This window comes from Artemia sp. Qi Xiang Cuo, chromosome 3 (assembly GCF_049724085.1).
Source record: "Artemia sp. Qi Xiang Cuo chromosome 3, ASM4972408v1, whole genome shotgun sequence".
NCBI classification, from domain to species: domain Eukaryota; kingdom Metazoa; phylum Arthropoda; class Branchiopoda; order Anostraca; family Artemiidae; genus Artemia; species Artemia sp. Qi Xiang Cuo.
In genome coordinates this window covers 70,571,424-70,589,158 of record NC_142796.1, presented here as the reverse complement: position 1 = coordinate 70,589,158, position 17,735 = coordinate 70,571,424, and the positions used below count along the sequence as shown (strand labels likewise).

General features: G+C 34.0%; 1 protein-coding gene across 1 annotated transcript in view; it reads right to left on the bottom strand.

Moving 5' to 3' along the window:
* LOC148954481 (somatostatin receptor type 2-like) overlaps positions 1-14,209 on the bottom strand; it is a 235,302-nt gene extending 221,093 nt beyond the window's left edge. Inside the window, exons 1-2 of the mRNA XM_089087110.1 lie at positions 14,037-14,209; positions 8,834-8,975 (exon numbers count right to left, since the gene is read on the bottom strand). Coding sequence (XP_088943236.1) covers positions 8,834-8,975; positions 14,037-14,204 — 310 coding nt within the window. The 5' untranslated portion in view covers positions 14,205-14,209. The remainder of the gene's footprint in view (positions 1-8,833; positions 8,976-14,036) is intronic.
* Positions 14,210-17,735: the final 3,526 nt, after the last annotated feature.

Genomic DNA, 17,735 nt, shown 5'->3' with positions numbered 1-17,735 from the left:
ACTTGTACAAGAATTATCTGAGTGATAGATCTCATGAAAACAAAAGAAATGTAAAGAAAGTGGAGAAAGCATTGAAATATGAACTAAGGAGGTGTGAAGTGGAGGCCATGGATAAAATTGCCGAGGATTTAGAAGATGCAGCTAGACGGCATAATAGTAAAATATTGTACTGGCACGTTAACGAATTGAGAGGTAGTAGTCAATTCGGACTTGTCCCAGTTAAAGATAGGAATGGGGTGGCAATTAGCGATAAGACAAAAGCTAAAGCGAGATGGGCCGAACATTTTGAGAATTTGCTTAACCGAGATAGAGTTGCAGGAAAAAATATAGATGAAAATGAAAAAGTTTGTGATACCTTGGATGTGAACGAAGATTTGTTTTGTGAGGAGGAATTAGAAACAGTACTAAAAGAATTCAAGAATAATAAGGCTCCAGGTGCTGATAGGGTAGTAAATGAGTTTCTTAAATATGGTGGCTCTGAGGTTAGAAATAAGTTATTGGAGATTATGAATATGATTTTGAAAAAGGGGAAGTACCTAATGATTTTAGGAAAACCTTAATTAAGCCACTTTATAAGAAAGGTGATAAAAGTGAGTGTGGTAATTATCGAGGCATTAGTCTGGTCTCTGTAGGTAGCAAATTGCTTAGTAATATGATACTTTTTAGACTGAGAGATGCCGTAGACAAAGTTTTAAGAGAAGAGCAGTGCGGTTTTAGAAAAGGTAGAGGATGTGTTGACGAAATTTTCACTCTTAGGTTAATAATTGAGAAGTGCCTAAGTTTTCAAACACCTTTGGTCCTCAGTTTTATAGATTATGAGCAAGCGTTCGATTCTGTTGATAGAGGAGCTTTAGTAAAGGTTTTATCCTTGTATGGTATGCCAGACAAATACACTAAAGTGATGAATGCTATGTACGAGAATAACACTGCTGCGGTTAAAGCAGGAAATGAGGTTAGCAGCTGGTTTTTTATCAAATCAGGGGTGAAGCAGGGTTGTGTTCTGTCCCCCTTTATATGGATTATTTTGATGGACTTTGTCTTAAGGAGCTCAGGAAAGGCAATGGGTGACCACGGAATCGAATTGGGAAGTAAATGTATCCTTGATTTAGATTATGCTGATGATTTAATCATCTTGAATGAAAGTGCAAACAAAATGAATGAAGTTTTAGAGGTTTTGCGAGTTCAGGGTGCTAGTATTGGTTTGAAAATTAATGTTAGGAAGACCAAGTCACTAAGGCTAGGAATAAGTGAAGATGAAAAGGTGACGTTGGGTAATGAAAAGATTGATCAGGTGGGCAGTTTCACTTACCTTGGTAGTATTATTATTAAAGATGGTGGGAGCAGTGAAGATGTTAAAAGTAGAATAGCCAAGGCTCAGGGTGCTTTTTCACAGTTAAAAAAAGTTTGGAAGAACAGGAAGATAAGTCTGCAAACCAAGATTAGAATCTTAGAAGCCAAAGTGATGACAATGATCAAATATGGCTCTGAAGCAAGGGTGCCAAGAAAAGCGGATGAAGATTTGCTAGATGTTTTCCAGAGAAATTGATTAAGGATTGTTCTGGGTACCCGGCTGACTGACAATTTTTCAATCAATAGGCTATTCGAAAAATATGGTTCAATACCGCTCTGTAGGTCTATAATGAAAGAAAGGTTGAGGTGGTTAGGGCATGTTGTTCGGATGAAGGATGACAGATTGCCGAAGATTGTTCTTTTCGGCCAACCATCTAGGGCTAAACGGAAAGCAGGTCGTCCCCGTCTGGGTTGGGAGGACGTCATAAAGAAAGATTTAAAGGAAATGGGAACTTCGTGGGCGGGTGTAAAAGGGAGGCTTTGAATAGATTGGGGTGGAGGAGGAGCGTGCGTAGCTGTGTTGGCCTCAGGCGGCTTGGTGCTGCGATGAGTTGTTAGTAGTAGTAGTAGTAGTAGTAGTGGAATTCGCATTTGCACTGATCTCCCACCAAAGCTAAATTTCCTACGGAATGATCTATTGTCCAAGGGAAAGGACATGCGTGATTCGGGTTCGGTTCATCTTACGCGTATTAAACAAAAGGGGAATAAATTATGGCTCGAGTTTAAAAAGTCTCCGTCTTCACAGTGGGCTAAGATTGACTAGTTACGGTGATTAATAATGACATTCGTTTGGTGGGATTATTCTTACTACACTATGTAATGTTTCTCTGTTCAAAGGATCTATTATTTTTATTTCTTGTGAAGTTTTTTGTCCCTCTGTAGCTTGTTATAAGTTTATTTTATATCTTGCTTGTATGTTTCTATTTTTTTTATTTCTTGTGAGGTTTTTTGTCCCTCTGTAGCTTATTATAAGTTTATTTTCTGTCTTTTTTGTGTGTTTCTATTTATATGAAGTAATTGAGAACAATAATTTTTTCTGTATCCGCATTTTATGTTAAAATGAATGAGTTCAGTTTCTTTCATTTATTTCTATTTATTTTTAAGCAGTTTCTTTTTCTTTCATCATTATTTTCGAGGTTTCTATGTTTTAGTTGTTTTCGCTACGGTAAAACTCAGATGGTGTGAATTTTTCGAATGTTACTGTTTGCCCTGATAATAGCTATGATTATTTGCATTGGGAGATAATTGTATTGGGGATAGACTGAGAGACCTAGAATCTGACCCATTTAACTTTTCCATTTTCCAGAGCCATGATAAATTTTTTGGAAATGAGATAAATGATGCTGGGCTAATTAATTTTCCAAAATGTAGATATAAATTACCTTCCGAGGTTTCTGATCTTCCCAGTACCGGGGTTGTGAGAACAGGATTTTTAAATCGTAGAGGTTTTTTTAGTTCACAGGATGATCTTGTCGATGTAGTTCATAAGCTATCTTATCATGTCGTTGGATTGTGTGAGACTTTTCTTATAGACACGGCTCCTCATTGCTTTTCCTGGATATCAATTTACTTTCAAAAACCGACTGACAAGACGCCAAGGTGGTTTGGCAGTATTAGTTAAAGAAGGTATCTCTTTTCGACGCCTTGCAAATCTAGAAGGTTCTCATGATGAAATACTTTTTGAAGTAATCGTAACTGAAATTCGTCTTGAAAAAAAAAGATATAGTTTTTTGCGTAGTATACCGACCTCCTTCTTCTCCAGTCAAGTCTTTCCTCTCTAAACTCCATGATTTTTTGCATCAACCTCATTTTCAAACTAAAGATGTTATCCTCTCCGGAGATTTCAACATTCACCTTCTAGAAGCTTCAAATGAAGCTTCTGTTGATTTATTGTCTTCTTGCTTTTCTGCATATCTGCTTCCTACTTGCCTGATTCCTACAAGAATTTCACCTAGTTCTGCTTCTCTCATTGATAGTATTTTTACATCTTTACCAATTAAAGCAAATTTTGCTGTTTTATGTGATACATCGGATCATTTCCTGCTGGTTTCAGATTTAGCTTTTACTTATAAAATACCGCAGGTAAGTAGGGGACGTCAAGTACGGTTAATAAATAAAATAACATTAAAGCACCTGAATGAAAGCCTTGGTCTATTGGATTGGCAGGATGTAATACCCACGGAGGATACAGATATGGCAACTGATACTTTCCTAAGAAATTTCAATTGCTGTCTTGATTCTAGTTGCCCGTTTGTTACGAAGAAAATTTGCAGAGAAAAATTTCCTATAAGGCCGTGGATAACTTCTGGAATTTTGATATCAGTTAATAAAAAAAAAACCAGTTATTTAAAAAGCAGTTAAAGAATCCAACTGATAATAATATTAAAATCTTTAAAATCTTCGAAAATAAAGTAACTGCACTGATACGATTGTCGAAACACAGGTATTGTAAAGAGTCTTTCGAAGAACCTCAAAATTCTCCTCACAAAACGTGGTCTTTAATTAATTCTATTATAAAAAACCAAAGGAATTCTAAGTTGTCTGAAGTTATTAGTTTAGAAGATGGATCGACTACTAACAAATAGGAGAAAGTGGCTGATGTTTTGAATACTTATTTCGCTAGTATAGGAGAGAAAATTGTTTCATCAGTAATAAACCAGTTTGATTCACGCAGTAATAAACATTTTTCTTCATACCTTCCATCTCCTCAAAGTAATTCAATTTTTCTTGCGTCTATTTCTCGGTCTGAAATAACAAAAATAGTGTGTGATCTAAATCCAGGTAATTCAGCGGGAATTGACGAGTCTAGTTCTATAATTGTTAAAGAAATATTGTCTGCAGTAATTTTGCCATTACAGCATATAATTAATCTTTCATTTCAAACTGGAGTTTTCCCGTCTGCTTTTAAAGAAGCAAGGATAATTCCGCTTCACAAAGGTGACTCTCCTGAAAACCTATCAAATTACCGCCCTATCTCTATTTTGTCAGCATTTTCTAAAATATTTGAGGAGGCAATTTATAAGAGGATCTATGACTTTCTTAAATCGTTTAATTTTTTCACAAATTCCCAGTTTGGTTTTAGGTCTGGACACAATATTGAGCACGCTATCATTGCTCTCATCCAATATATTCATGAATGCTTAGATAGAGGTGAAATTCCAGCAACAGTATACTTGGATTTTAAAAAAGCATTCGATACAATATCCCATTGTATTCTTTTTCGTAAATTGGATAATTGTGGTGTGCGCGGACCGGCGTTGGATCTAGTTAAATCTTATCTTGATAAGAGAAAGCAACAAATAGATGGAGGTAATTTTCTCTCTTCCCCTGTTCCTCAGTCCTCCATGGTTGGGGTGCCTCAGGGCTCTGTCCTAGGTCCTCTGCTTTTTCTAGTTTATATAAATGATTTTCACCGCGCTGTGGCAATCCCATGTCTCAGCACGCATTTTGCTGATGATACGGCAGTTTCAATTTCTGATAGGAATGACAAGGTGTTGGAGGCAAAACTTGATACTGCTTTTTCTAATGTTCTTGAATGGTGTTCTGCAAATTTTATTGCTTTGAATTGCTCAAAAACTAGTTTCATAATTTATGGCAGGAAGTCAAATATCTACCCTCGTATTACCCGAGTTACTTCTTCAAAGTATCTATTATCAATATCTCGGGTGAATGTGATAAAGTACCTTGGACTTATGATTGATGAAAGCTTATCTTTTAAAACACACATTCAAAATATACGCTTAAAAATTTCAAGGTATTTTGGTTTAATGGGGAGGTTGAAGCATTATTTGACCTACTCTGCTTTACGAAGCATTTATTTTTCTCTGATTCAGTCTAATATTAGTTGTTGTTCTCTAGTATATTTATCTACATTTAAAAACCATATTAAACCAATACAGATTTTACAAAATAAAGCAGTAAGAATCCTCAAACTTTTTATTCCATCGCCTATTTCACTTCCAAATAAGTCTTCTACAGCATCTTTATATACTTATTTAGATATACTTCCAGTTTCTCAACAATTTACTTTTGGAGCAATTATTTTCAAATTTAATTATGACATTAATAAATTACCGCCATATTACCTCAATCAAAGTTTGTTCTCCCGATCACAAGATTTACATCGTTATAACACGCGACAAAAAAAGAGTATCTACATTGACAGGTATAGTACTGAGAGATCTAAATTCGCCCCGTTTGTGTCAATAGCCCGGTGCTGGGATGCTCACAAGGATTTTATTAATAAAATTTTTTCTATCCATTTACTAAAAAGAAATCTTAAATCTCATTTAGTTCAGGATTATTTTTAATCAAGTGTCTTTTTAATATGATTAAGTTATTTGTTTGGATTGTTGTTCTAAGTGAATGTGGGCCTCTCGGCTATCTTTTAGTATGGATTTATATTTAATAATATTGATCTCTCTCTTTTTTTTTAATTTATATTTATATTTGGATCCTGGACTAGCTGCTACTTTCATATTATTGTTGTATTATTGTATCTTTGCCGTCGTAATTATCTTTGTATTGTAGCGTAAAAATTTTTATTGTATCTTTGTCTAGGCCTAGTTTTTCGAGCTTGTCTCCCCATGGGCCTATATCAATTATATACATGTATATGTTAATAATAAAATGATTGAACTTGAACTTGAAAAACAGTGAAAGTATCGGTCTGAAATTTCTAGCTTCAGTCAAGTAAACTTCCTCCAAGAAATCTCAGACCACTGGCTTTTTTTGGTTTAGCTTCTAGAGGGCCTCAAAGTTTCAGAAGCCAGGGGATTTTTATCGTCAAGCTACCAGAGAAGTTATCGAACTTCGGCCATCATTTCCACTCTAATCAATTAAAGTGTTTTAAGTCACAGCTTTCATCTACCACACTACATTGCACAACCCGTTGGCCCAGCAGTTTCACCGCTTCCTGTCTCGGCTGAAGGCTATTCCTCTGTAGTTTGTGTTTGTTCTTCTTATAAGATCTTTTATGATTGAAGTGCATATCATGAGGCATAAAGAGAGTCTGTGTCTCGAACCTCTTCTCCCTATCAATGTTTACAGCACCAATTCTTACTTTATCTTTTATTCTTAGCATAGGGAGTTCTTTTGCTGAAGATATTGATAAGGATTCAATCAGCATCTTACACCATAATTTTTTGTAAAAAGTTTACTTTTTAAAAGTCCACAGAGATCACATGGCGACTACCCCCCCCCCCCCCCCTCTCTCCCTTTCCCTCCCAAACCCATCCGATAAAAATTTTGAGATAGCCATTTTGTTAAAAATAGATGAAAAAATCAAACATCAGATAAGAAAAACTCTGGGGTTGACAAAACCCCCCAGAGCTTGGGGGCAAGCGTTTTAAGTTATACTCCGGGGGCTATAAAGGCTTTCATGTAAAGGGTGGTCATATAAACTTTAGAGGTGGCTCATTTGATTGGAAACTGAAAGTTCTAGCTAGGTTTTCAAGAGTCAAAAGTGATCAGAGGGCATCTACCCCCCCCCCCCGCACACACATACACCCTCTTTTTCTAAAATGTATCAAATACAAATTTTGAGATAGCCAGTTTGTTTGAAATAGACCAACGGTCAGATAACAAAAACTTTGGGTTCAAAATAACCCTTTCCCAGAGCCCGGGGGAAGGAGTTGCAACTTATGCCCCTGGAGCATATAAGATTTTTATGGAATAGAAGCTCGTATAAACTTAGGAGGGGACTCAAATGATTAAAATTTGAAAGTTCTAATTCCCTTTTTAAGTGTCAAAAGGGATATTTCAAATCATGGGAGCTGACCCCCGGCCCGCCCTTCATGGGCCACCCCCACCCCAACACAAGCAAACTAATTAAGTATATTTTGTTAAAAAAAATAACGGGAGATGACCCCTGACCCTTACTCAATGGCCCGACCCCCATCCCCCCCCCCGCACCCAAAAAAAATTATTAACGATATCTTATTTCAAAAATAATAGGAATTCAGTTTAACTTTATTAGCTCTTTCCAAAACTGTTCAAGACACCTATAGTCTTCATTACAAACAAAAGTTTAGCTACTGCCCGTTTCCCAAAGAGTAAAAGCATAAGCCCTACTGTGTGTTTGGTGCTTTATTAAAACGAATTATATTACATATATTTTTTTTTACTTATTAAAACATTGAAAATTAAATGAAAATAGCAGTGAAACCATGCCAGGATTTATCTAGGCCCTGCGACTTTCACTGTTCCCCGAAGTTTTGGGGTTTCCCCGAAAATCTTTCAAAAACGAAGCGGCAAAAAAGCGTCTTCGGCTTAGAAGCGTCAAAGCTTCAAGTCCGGCCTTGAGTTAAACAAAATATTAAGCTGATGAGCTTTCAGCAATTAATATCATTATATATCAAATATTCAGATTAACTTTACTAGTTCTTGCCAAGAATGTTAATTTATTTTGGAATAAAAATTATTTCAAATAGGGAATTTTGAAAAACTTGAAACTTTGGCAATCAAAAACGAACATAAATTAATTAAGAAAAAACTATCCGAAAAAGAATTTTTTTAAAGAAAAATAAAGGCCCTATTAAACTTAAGATCAGAAGAAATAGAAACCTAAAATAACTCAAACTCCAAACGACCAGAAATTACTTCTAAAGAATAAATGAAACCCAAAACAAACAGAAATTAAATAAAGAATCATTGAAAAAATATACAACATGTACTAACATAAAACGAATAAATGAATCTTAGAACGAGTAAAGCTTAAATTGGATATCCAAATCAAGCTTAAAACAAAAATATTTTGCTATTGAAATATGAATAAAACTCAAAACAAACATAAATTGAACAAACAATCGTAGCAAACTAACATACAATAGGTCCTAATGGAAATAAATAAATAAATCTTAAAACGAGTGAAACTTAAATTGAATATACAAATCAAGCTTGAAATGAACAAAAATCAAACCAAACAAGAGTTTGGGTTTTGCCTCCTTCTCTCATTGTAAAAGTTTAAAACCTACTGCGTCTTTGGAGCTTTACTGAAAACTATACGTGTCTTGAACAGTTTTGGATATCTGATATATAATGATATTAATTGTTGAGAGATCATCAGTTCCAGATTCTATTTCATTGTAATTTTTATTTTCACTTTCAATGCTGTAATAACTGGAAAAGAAAATATTTGTAATATAATTCATTTTCAGTGAAGCTCCAATGATGCAGTAGGCTTTAAGTTTTTACAGCTTGGAAAGGAGGCTATATCTAAACTCTTGTTTGTAGTGAAACTACATTTATCTTGAACATTATTATAAAAAGGTAATAAAATATTTGGTATATAATGACATTAATTACTGAAATCTCGTCAGTTCAAAATTTAATTTTACTGTAATTTTTATTTTTATTTTCTACATTGTAATAAGTACAAAAGAAAATATTTTTAGTATAATATATTTTATTATATATGTAATATATTTTACTACAAAATATTTGTAGTAAGGTAAATAACTTAGGAAATCCTCAAGGGTCTTACCTAAAAGATAAAGTTCATCAGCTAACGCTAGGTTTAAAATATATCTGTTTGTTGTTGTTTGCATTTTGCTGTATCGCATGACGACGTACATAACTAACGTGTTTCCAAATATGCCAGCAAGACCAACGATAACGTAGAACATCTAAGGATACAAAATTAAATGTACTAATAAAATCTCGCTAAAATATTAAATCAGTAATTTGTGTTAACACTCAGATAGTGAAGAATTAAAGATATAATAAGCAAAGAAAATGTCACGAAAATACCATGTAATAGAACGAACTAGTGGACAAAATCAGTTTGGTGAAAATACGGTGTGAAAATAGCATTTTGATATGTTCATTTTTTATATTAGAACCTGTAATAACGTGAATGATCAAACAAAAACGTCCCTTATAACCTGAAACCAAAGTGGATCAGAAATAGAGTTATATAATAAACCTAACTTAAAAGGAACAGAAGGTATTATCAATTAATAAATAAGACCTAAAACGAATAGAATAAAAACACATAATCCATTCAAACTTAAAACGAACATAAATTGTCACAAATAGGAAGAGGGCGAATGCTTCCTAAGCCTTCTAGAGGCCAGAGTGCCATTTGCGCTTTGCTGAAAAATTTGTTTCTCGATTAGCATAATTGTCCCCGTTTGTAAAAAAAAGCTAAACTTAACATTACTTTACATAAAACTTTTAATAGATTTTAACAAATCTTCAGTTGCTTCCTTTATGGGCTTATTCAAAGAGGCCCGAGGCCACCAACATTTCTTTTCTTATTAAATATACTAATTATTTTTTCAGAGGCTGTGTCATGCTTCGTTTTCGGTAGCAACACTGTGCCATGGTTACGATATGATGTTTCTTAAGGTAATTGAATAAACAAGCTAAATTAGGAGATCTTATATTGATCTTAAGATCTGCAACAAATATCTCGAGCCAGCGTAAGCTGTACCCAACTAATAAAGTCTTAAATTTAATATTTGTTTGAAATATCATTAGATATTTCAGGTATTAGAGCAGCAACTTCAGTTAATCAATTTCACTCTGTACCATACATGGTCGGTCCCAACAGGTATATTTTTAACGCGGGAAACTAAATGTCATAGCTTTTCTATAATGCTATATTTTAGAAATCCTTTGGATTTCTAAAAATATGATTACAGTATAATGTAATGGAGCTTTTGAGCAAAGAGTGATGGGTTCTGCAGGGTCAGAGCCCCCTTATGACAACTAATTTTAATATGCTGACGTTCAAAATATATTATAATCTCTATGGACTGAATTGTGAATATTTGTAAGCAAGCAGCAGAGTAAAGAAATTTTAGTCAAGATATCTCCAGAAAAAAAATCCACAGAATTATCAGTGAATTGTTTCAAATTAAGTTCGTTTGTAAATTAATTCTAACGATATATCCAAAATAAGAGTTTTTCAAAGTAAAGTGAAGAGCTATATTAAAAACAAAGACGAGCAAAAATAAAGTTATATAAGTGAAATTACGACCAGCAGGAGGAAGGCTAAAGCCTTATAAACCTTCTCAGGGCAGAGTTTTATTTGTGCTTCATTGAAAAGAATTTCCATTTTGAGCAGCACCATTGCCCCCGTCTGTAACGAAATTCAACACATCGTTGTTGTATCATTAAGACCGAAAATTTAGCATTTATAGGAAAGGGGAGGAGTTTGCTTACTTTTTTACTTTTTCGATTCATCTTTTAAAAACCTGTCAATCAAAAAAGAGAGGAAAATGTTTGCAAAATCTAATCACCAAGTTGAACCCTTTTCCTGAATTTTCTTTGCTATTCATTTTATGGATTTAACTAAAGTAGCCTGTGGATACTATCTATTCATTTAGCAATAGGAGTCATTCATATTAAATCATATTACTATTATCTTATTGTTGTAATCATTGATATTGCTAACACCTTTTCAAGAGGTCGTGGAATTAAAAAGCTACATTTGGAGATCTTATATTAATCATAATACCTGCACCGAAAATGTCAAATGAGCCTCAGCTGTGCCCAGCTAATAAAGTTTTTCATTTGATATGTGAAGGTGCTTGTAGCCCCTTCACTAAATTGACATCCTTATATATTTTGCGTGCTCAGTCCCAAAAGGTATAACTTTAACACAGCACAATAATTGTCATTGCATTTCACTTAATAACTTAGTTGGTTTAGTACTGCTCTTCAAAGCATCAGGTGCTTTAAAAGGTAGTTCCCCATTGAGATATTTCTATGAATTTTAGCAGTGTAAACTGAAAGCTGTTTGCCATGCAATTTTGAAAATTAGTCTGGGAATCATTCTGTTTCAGTTATGAAAGTGGGCTTTTCATTTGGTGGTGTTAAATGTGTCAAGTTCAATGTGTCAAATGTGTCAAATGGTGTTAAATTCGAAGAGAACTAAATAGAACTTCCATTAGTATTTCTTGCTAGATATTGATTTTTGGAAAGAAATACACTCTTTTGTCGAAAAACTGATTAAAACCGTCACAAGTCATTTCAAATCTCTGGTGATGGCAATTTAAAAAAAAGTGTCCAGTGACAAATATTTCATATGTATTAGTATTTAAAAAAAACAGCAGTATTTTAATAAAAGTATATTTTTGAGAATTGAAAAAAAGGGGCCTGGAATCCCCCAAAAACAACGTCCAACTAATATAAGAAGAGTCTGTCGTAATTATCATTCCCAAAAATCATTACTTAGAGGTTTACAGCCCCGTAACTTGAACTGAAAAGGAAGTCACATTTTTGTATGGGTAGCACAAAGATGTCTCATTGTTTCCAAGGAGTTGTTGTATTGAATAGGTATTCGTAGAATATTAGGAGATGATTCATTTGGAAAGATGTAAAAAATATCCCGTCATTTAGCGGATTTGCAGAGCTTTCCCCTGGAGGCAACGTTTATAGTATTGAAGAATGTGTTGATCCACTCGTAACCCGTTTTTAAAAGGGATTAGATGACAACATATTTTGACCTGCAAAGGTTAAGCCGACAGTATCCAGAATTAGTCGGTATTCAAACAAGGTATGCTTTTGGCAATACAAAACCAAAGGCTTAGGAAAAGAGATAAAAACTAATTAAATAAGGACTGATGACATCCTACAAGTTGCTGAACAGGGTTTGTTCGAATATGCTAGAAAAAAGAAAGATCAATACTGACGCTATTCCCAAAGGCAAACACTATCCTGCAAAATGAGGATAGCCTAATGAAACTGGATGGTTTTGGTGTTTATTATGTTTAGAATATACCTATCTGTTAACAATCAAAAACCAGCATAACACAAACCCCTTTTCCCTAACCCAGTCAAATTTTGAGTTCCAATTGGCTCCCAGAAAAAAACCTGGAAGATTCAGTTCCATCTTCTGATTTTGATAACTCAAATCCACATAGTACCTTTTGATATACTTCCCCCTTCATCCTTCCACTCCAAACTGAAGGTCAACTTGGCCGCCAAAAATTCCCAAAAATACTAAAAGCCATTCGGGATTTGACACACTGTTATTTTGAGTCTGTGTACAAACTATGTCTTTCGATTTACCTCACTACTTCACTGGGAGTAGATTCTAAGTTTCATCAAAGTTAATAACATAAAACTTTTAGGTGAAATCGATGACACAAAACTTTTAACCATCTCACCATTTTCACATAAAACAAATGCGAAGTTTCCCTACTCTCCGTCCCCCACATACCCCTGAGAGTTTCAACTCGATCCAACCAGTCATTCCCGAGATGGTAGAGATACGCTATTTTGATAACCTGAGTACAAATAGTGTCACTTGATTTACACTCCCCCCAACCAAGCACAACCTGAGAATCTTGACTCCTTCTCTCAGGCGGTTCCCCAGATTTGGTAAAATAGCTCTTTTGATGACTTGAATAGGGACGGCGTCTTTAAATTTACCTCCCCTTCAACCCTTTAAGTCGAAATTCAAGGTTTAATTGAGGTCCCAATACCTCCTGAGAGTCTCAGCTTGATTCCCTGAGCCGTTTTTAAACTTTTAGATGGTAAAAATCTTCAGATCCATCCTCAACAATAGTTGAGGCTCACATGGCCTCAATTCTTTGCTCCTAAACATTGTTTCAATGTTAAAACTTGATCTTCCTAGCCATTGTCGACATATGGATGTAACATATTTGAAGATTTCTTGGCCTAGGAAACGATCTCTAAGAGTCCAAGGCTGACTGAACCAGATTCGAATGGGTAAGTGGATAAATATGTAGGGAAGACACGGGGAGCGTTCGATATTTACAAGCAACCATACCTTGCACTCCCGGCCGAAGGCAGAAAATTTGATATTGGTACCTAAGTTACGCACACCATTGGTCAGCATGCGAAAGAGATAAAGTTTTCTATACTAAATCCATCTATGAGAAATTGGTAAGTTATATAATGTAGAGCTATTGGTCCTGGGACTGCGTGAGCCATTTTGACATAAGAGGCACACTTATGGGATCTTTTAACAATTTTGAATAAAATAACTCAAAATTTTTATACGATACCATGGAGAGTTACGGAGTACCCGGATGTAAAAGAGGGTACGTTTAAAGGCAGGCTGTTTATCCTTTAGTCACTTTTGGAACTTAAAAGGGCTCTAGAAATTTTTATTTCCAAACAAATAAGTTCCCTCCCAAGTTACTACAACAACAATCTCCATACAAAGTAGCGATAAGAAAAGTAATGAATTTGCTTATGTATTGATGTACCAATTAAGAGATACAAAAATTCCTCCCTCTCTCACCCCATATTATTCCAATAATAGCTAGACACATCTGAGTTAACTAATGGGCCCCAGTCCTTTGTGAATACAAAATTTCCCGAAAAGTTAATACAAGTCTTAAATTTCAATAAGAAACAAAAAGCTTGGAATTTGGGATTTCCATTTTTTCCCTAGAGAAAGCAATTCAATTTTTTATTCTATGCCTCTAAGAGAAAATCCCACGTTCTCGTAAATCTGGCATTACATGCTCTTTTAAAAGTTCATTTATGGAACAAGGACAATTTAATCTGTTTCCCCGTTCAAACTCTTTTTTAGGGTGGACAAAAAACAGCGTAAAATCATTGAAAATTTCGAAAAATTTCTTGTTTTTGTTAGCTTTCCGAAAATTTTAGCGTCTTTGAGTAATTTAATGCAGAATTTTTACATATTTCCTGAGCAAGTGGCCAACGGAATTTCTTCAAACCAAGTACAAATGATTTTTACTTACACATAACACTATACGATCAAATCCAATAGTCTTTGGTGGTTGACAGGTTGAGTCAACTTCATATGTTGTATTTAGCATTTCTACCAAGCAGTTGTCCATTGATAAGTTGTTATACGGATCATTGAGATCTGAGACACCAGGTACATTTGCCGCAGTGTGTTCTTCCATGAAATACCTTAAAAATAACCCTGACATCAGAACAAAACAAGCATATTTTATTCCACTTTTTTCAAGGACAAATTTATTTGATGTTTAAATATGTTGGTAAATAATAAATTATAATGTGGTAAATACACATATGTGGTATGTGTATTACCACATATTTACCATATGTGGTAAATACACATATGGATTCATACCATGTTAATTTTAAATAACATATCTTTTTTTTGCTTTTTTATCTAGTCAGTTGTATATGGTAGATCATAGTAAAAGGACCTGCTCAACAAAAAAATTGTTCGGTCACAAGTCTAGTGCCCTAAGGTAGAAATACGAAAATTTTGTTAAATAAAATGTACACTCAAAGCTTGAACAAAAAAATTTGAATAACTTTTGTATTTCCATTTTTTTTTCCTCCAACTATCTAAGCGATATGAAAGTACAATGTGTTATACAAATCAGACTGTATAATTTTTAAGTCTTCGTAACTTCAAGCCAATCAATAATTTTCACTTCTGAAAACAATCCTTTGGTGTTACACAACGGGTACCTGAAGCCTGGCTAAGCAATTATTTCCCATTGTAGCTTGTTTTTCTTTTAATGATGACGATTTTTTTGCTGAGCTTTGGTAAATAATTTATTTATGAGCGAGTTTTTTGATTATGAAATACAACTTTGCTACAAAATAATGCCATGTTTAAATAGCAATGATGAATGTAGCAAACATAACAATTAACTCTTTGAAAAATAGTAAATAGGTGAATAAAAGAGTAACATTGGAGGAGAGAAGACTAGGCAAAAAAGAAAAGAAATACTCTGCAAGCAGTTTGCAGAAGGTAGTCCCGACTTAGGCAAATAAAAAAAACAAAAAAAACATAGGATATTCTTATTCTCATTCATCAAAGCGCATAAATGATCATTAGTTCGTTTTTTAAATTCCACTGACTATAGTAAATGACCCAGTTAGAATTTTGTGTCTTAAAGAATATTTATTTGTGATTAGCAGCATTTGATAACTAATTGAGAACATAGACCTTTCGCAACTAACAGAGGGAAGTCGATACAAAGTAGAATGTTTACGAATTGAAGAAGGACGCTGAATCAACAGAGACATCTTGTTGAAATAATTACTTAGGTTTTTGAAATTTAAAATACCATATCACGGTATTTATACATTTTGTACTTTTGAAGTCCAAAATATTGAATGAAAAAAAACAATTTCTCATGCAATTTCAAGTTTAAACAGTGGAAGGGAAAAAAAAATCTAAGTATTCCCACTGCTTTATTTTGAAGCATCCGTATTGACATTCCTTTCGACCAAAATTGGGCAAAAGAGGTCAAGAACGCACAAAAGATAACTGAAATTGTGTCAAATGTAGTCAAGATTACTGTTTATATCTCCTAGCTTTTTTCATGGACCTAAAAATCAACTATTTGGTATTTTGGGTTTTATATGAAACTGGTAACCTAAAAATGCCAAAATATCGTCAAAACCAAATAGCTTATTCCCGACATTGACCGAATTGGAAGTGAGACAGCAAGGAATTTTCATCAAAAACATCAAGAAATGTCATTGAGAATGCACATGATGGCCGTCCTAGCCAAGTCGTTAGCACACTAGATTCGAAATCGTTTGTCCGTGAGGGAGCAGGTTCGAGTCCTGGTGCTGCTGGCTATTTGGTTTCGAACGGAGGGCAGTGGCGTGACTCTGTAAGTTCAGTCAGAGTCGGTTCAGCTCTAAATGGGTGTCTGGAGATATCTGGGCAAGGCAAACAAGAAGAATATGCGAAAGCTCATGAAGACTGGCCACCAACCCCTATTTCTCTTCATGGCTGAAGGGTCATGAAAAGGAGATTAGTACCGCCAGTAGGGACTGTAAAGTCCAGTGCCTTATTCTTTACCTTCACCTCTTTTTTAGTTTTATATGATCGAACTGAGATTACAAGAAATGTAGCAAAGACTACTAGTAAGAAAAAAATACATAAGTAAACACACATTTAGTCTGATCTTTATAGTTATAAATTGAACAAAAACAAAGCATTTCTTATGGAACTAAAGAGCAACTTTTAAAACGAGCAAAAAATATCTGCTTTGCCGATTACATAAAATATATCTACAAAGCTATTTCAAATAAACTGACTTATGACATTTTTTAATATCTGCAGAATTCTGAAAATTAGTGATTGGCTGAAAACACAAAACCGACTCCTGAAAAAAAAACGGGAGTTCTCTTAGAAGCAGAAAATTATATGACTAGCCTGCAGAAAATTAAAGGCTAATTCATTAGTCTCTCATTAGCCTATCAGCAACCAATATATTGATAACTTTTAGAATACAATTATAATTGTTTCGAAAACATAAGTAAGCTCAGTTTTCAGTAAAGCGTTTCCAGAATTTTTTTTTTCAGTATAACTCTTCTACGGATATAGGAGAATGTCACTAGTCAGTTTATTTGAGATAGCTTTGTAGATATATCTCGCGTAATCGGAGAAGCAACAATTTATGTTCGTTTTAAGTTTCAACTTTGCTCTTTACTTCCGTAAGAATTCTTTTTTAATTAGCTTTTTCTCGCTTTTTCTAAATATACAGAATAAAACGTAAAAAAAAGGTATTTGTTTAACTTTGGTGATAAAACTAAAAAGGTCAACATGATTTTTCCCGTATACGTTTCACTACAGTAAAACTTTGTACCGTACATAAAAATTCTGAGGGGTATGTTGTTACAGTTTTCTTTAAGAATTTGCACACAGAATATTTAATCATTTTAATGAAAATAAAAATAGATAAACAAAATTCTATTAATTAGGTAGTCTTTGATCAAAAGTACGCTTTTTCAGTTTTCACTTACTAAAAGGCTTCGGAGAAGGAGTTTGTAAGAAGGGGAGCTGTAAACCTCTGGTTAATCATGTTTGACCATGGAGATTACAATAGCATCCTCATTACAATTCCTAGCCTTTTCAGAATAGCATCAAAAAGTGCCATATGACAGTAACGCAATTTATAAAAGATGTTATGAAGAGGATTTACCGAAATAACATTGATTTTTATTAATGGCTAATTACCACAATGTGTTTATCAATCAAAATAGCTCCAAAAATGCCATGTGGCAGTCTGAACTTTACGAAGGAGTTATAAAGACACATTTATAAAGAATGATTGTGTTTTTTCATTTATGGGTAATTACCACAGTCTATATATATCAGTCTCTTTAATAACATTCTTCATCTAAATACAGCATATTTATTTATAAATACCCATATTAGCATAATTAGCATATTTATTTATAAATATCCATATTTATGCTTTTACAAACTCCATTCAGACATAATCAAGACTTTCAACATTCAGGAGTATTTGGGATTTTAAACCATGAAAAATGATTTGACTCTTAGAATTTGCATTCTCCAGGATTTTGACCCTATTTGGGAAAAAATTGAGGTTTTGTGGCTCAAAATGACCGAAAATACTAACTTTCTATAATTGGTGAAGAAAGAGGAATCAAAGCCTTCTGTTTAGGGTTTTAGACCATAAAAATTGATT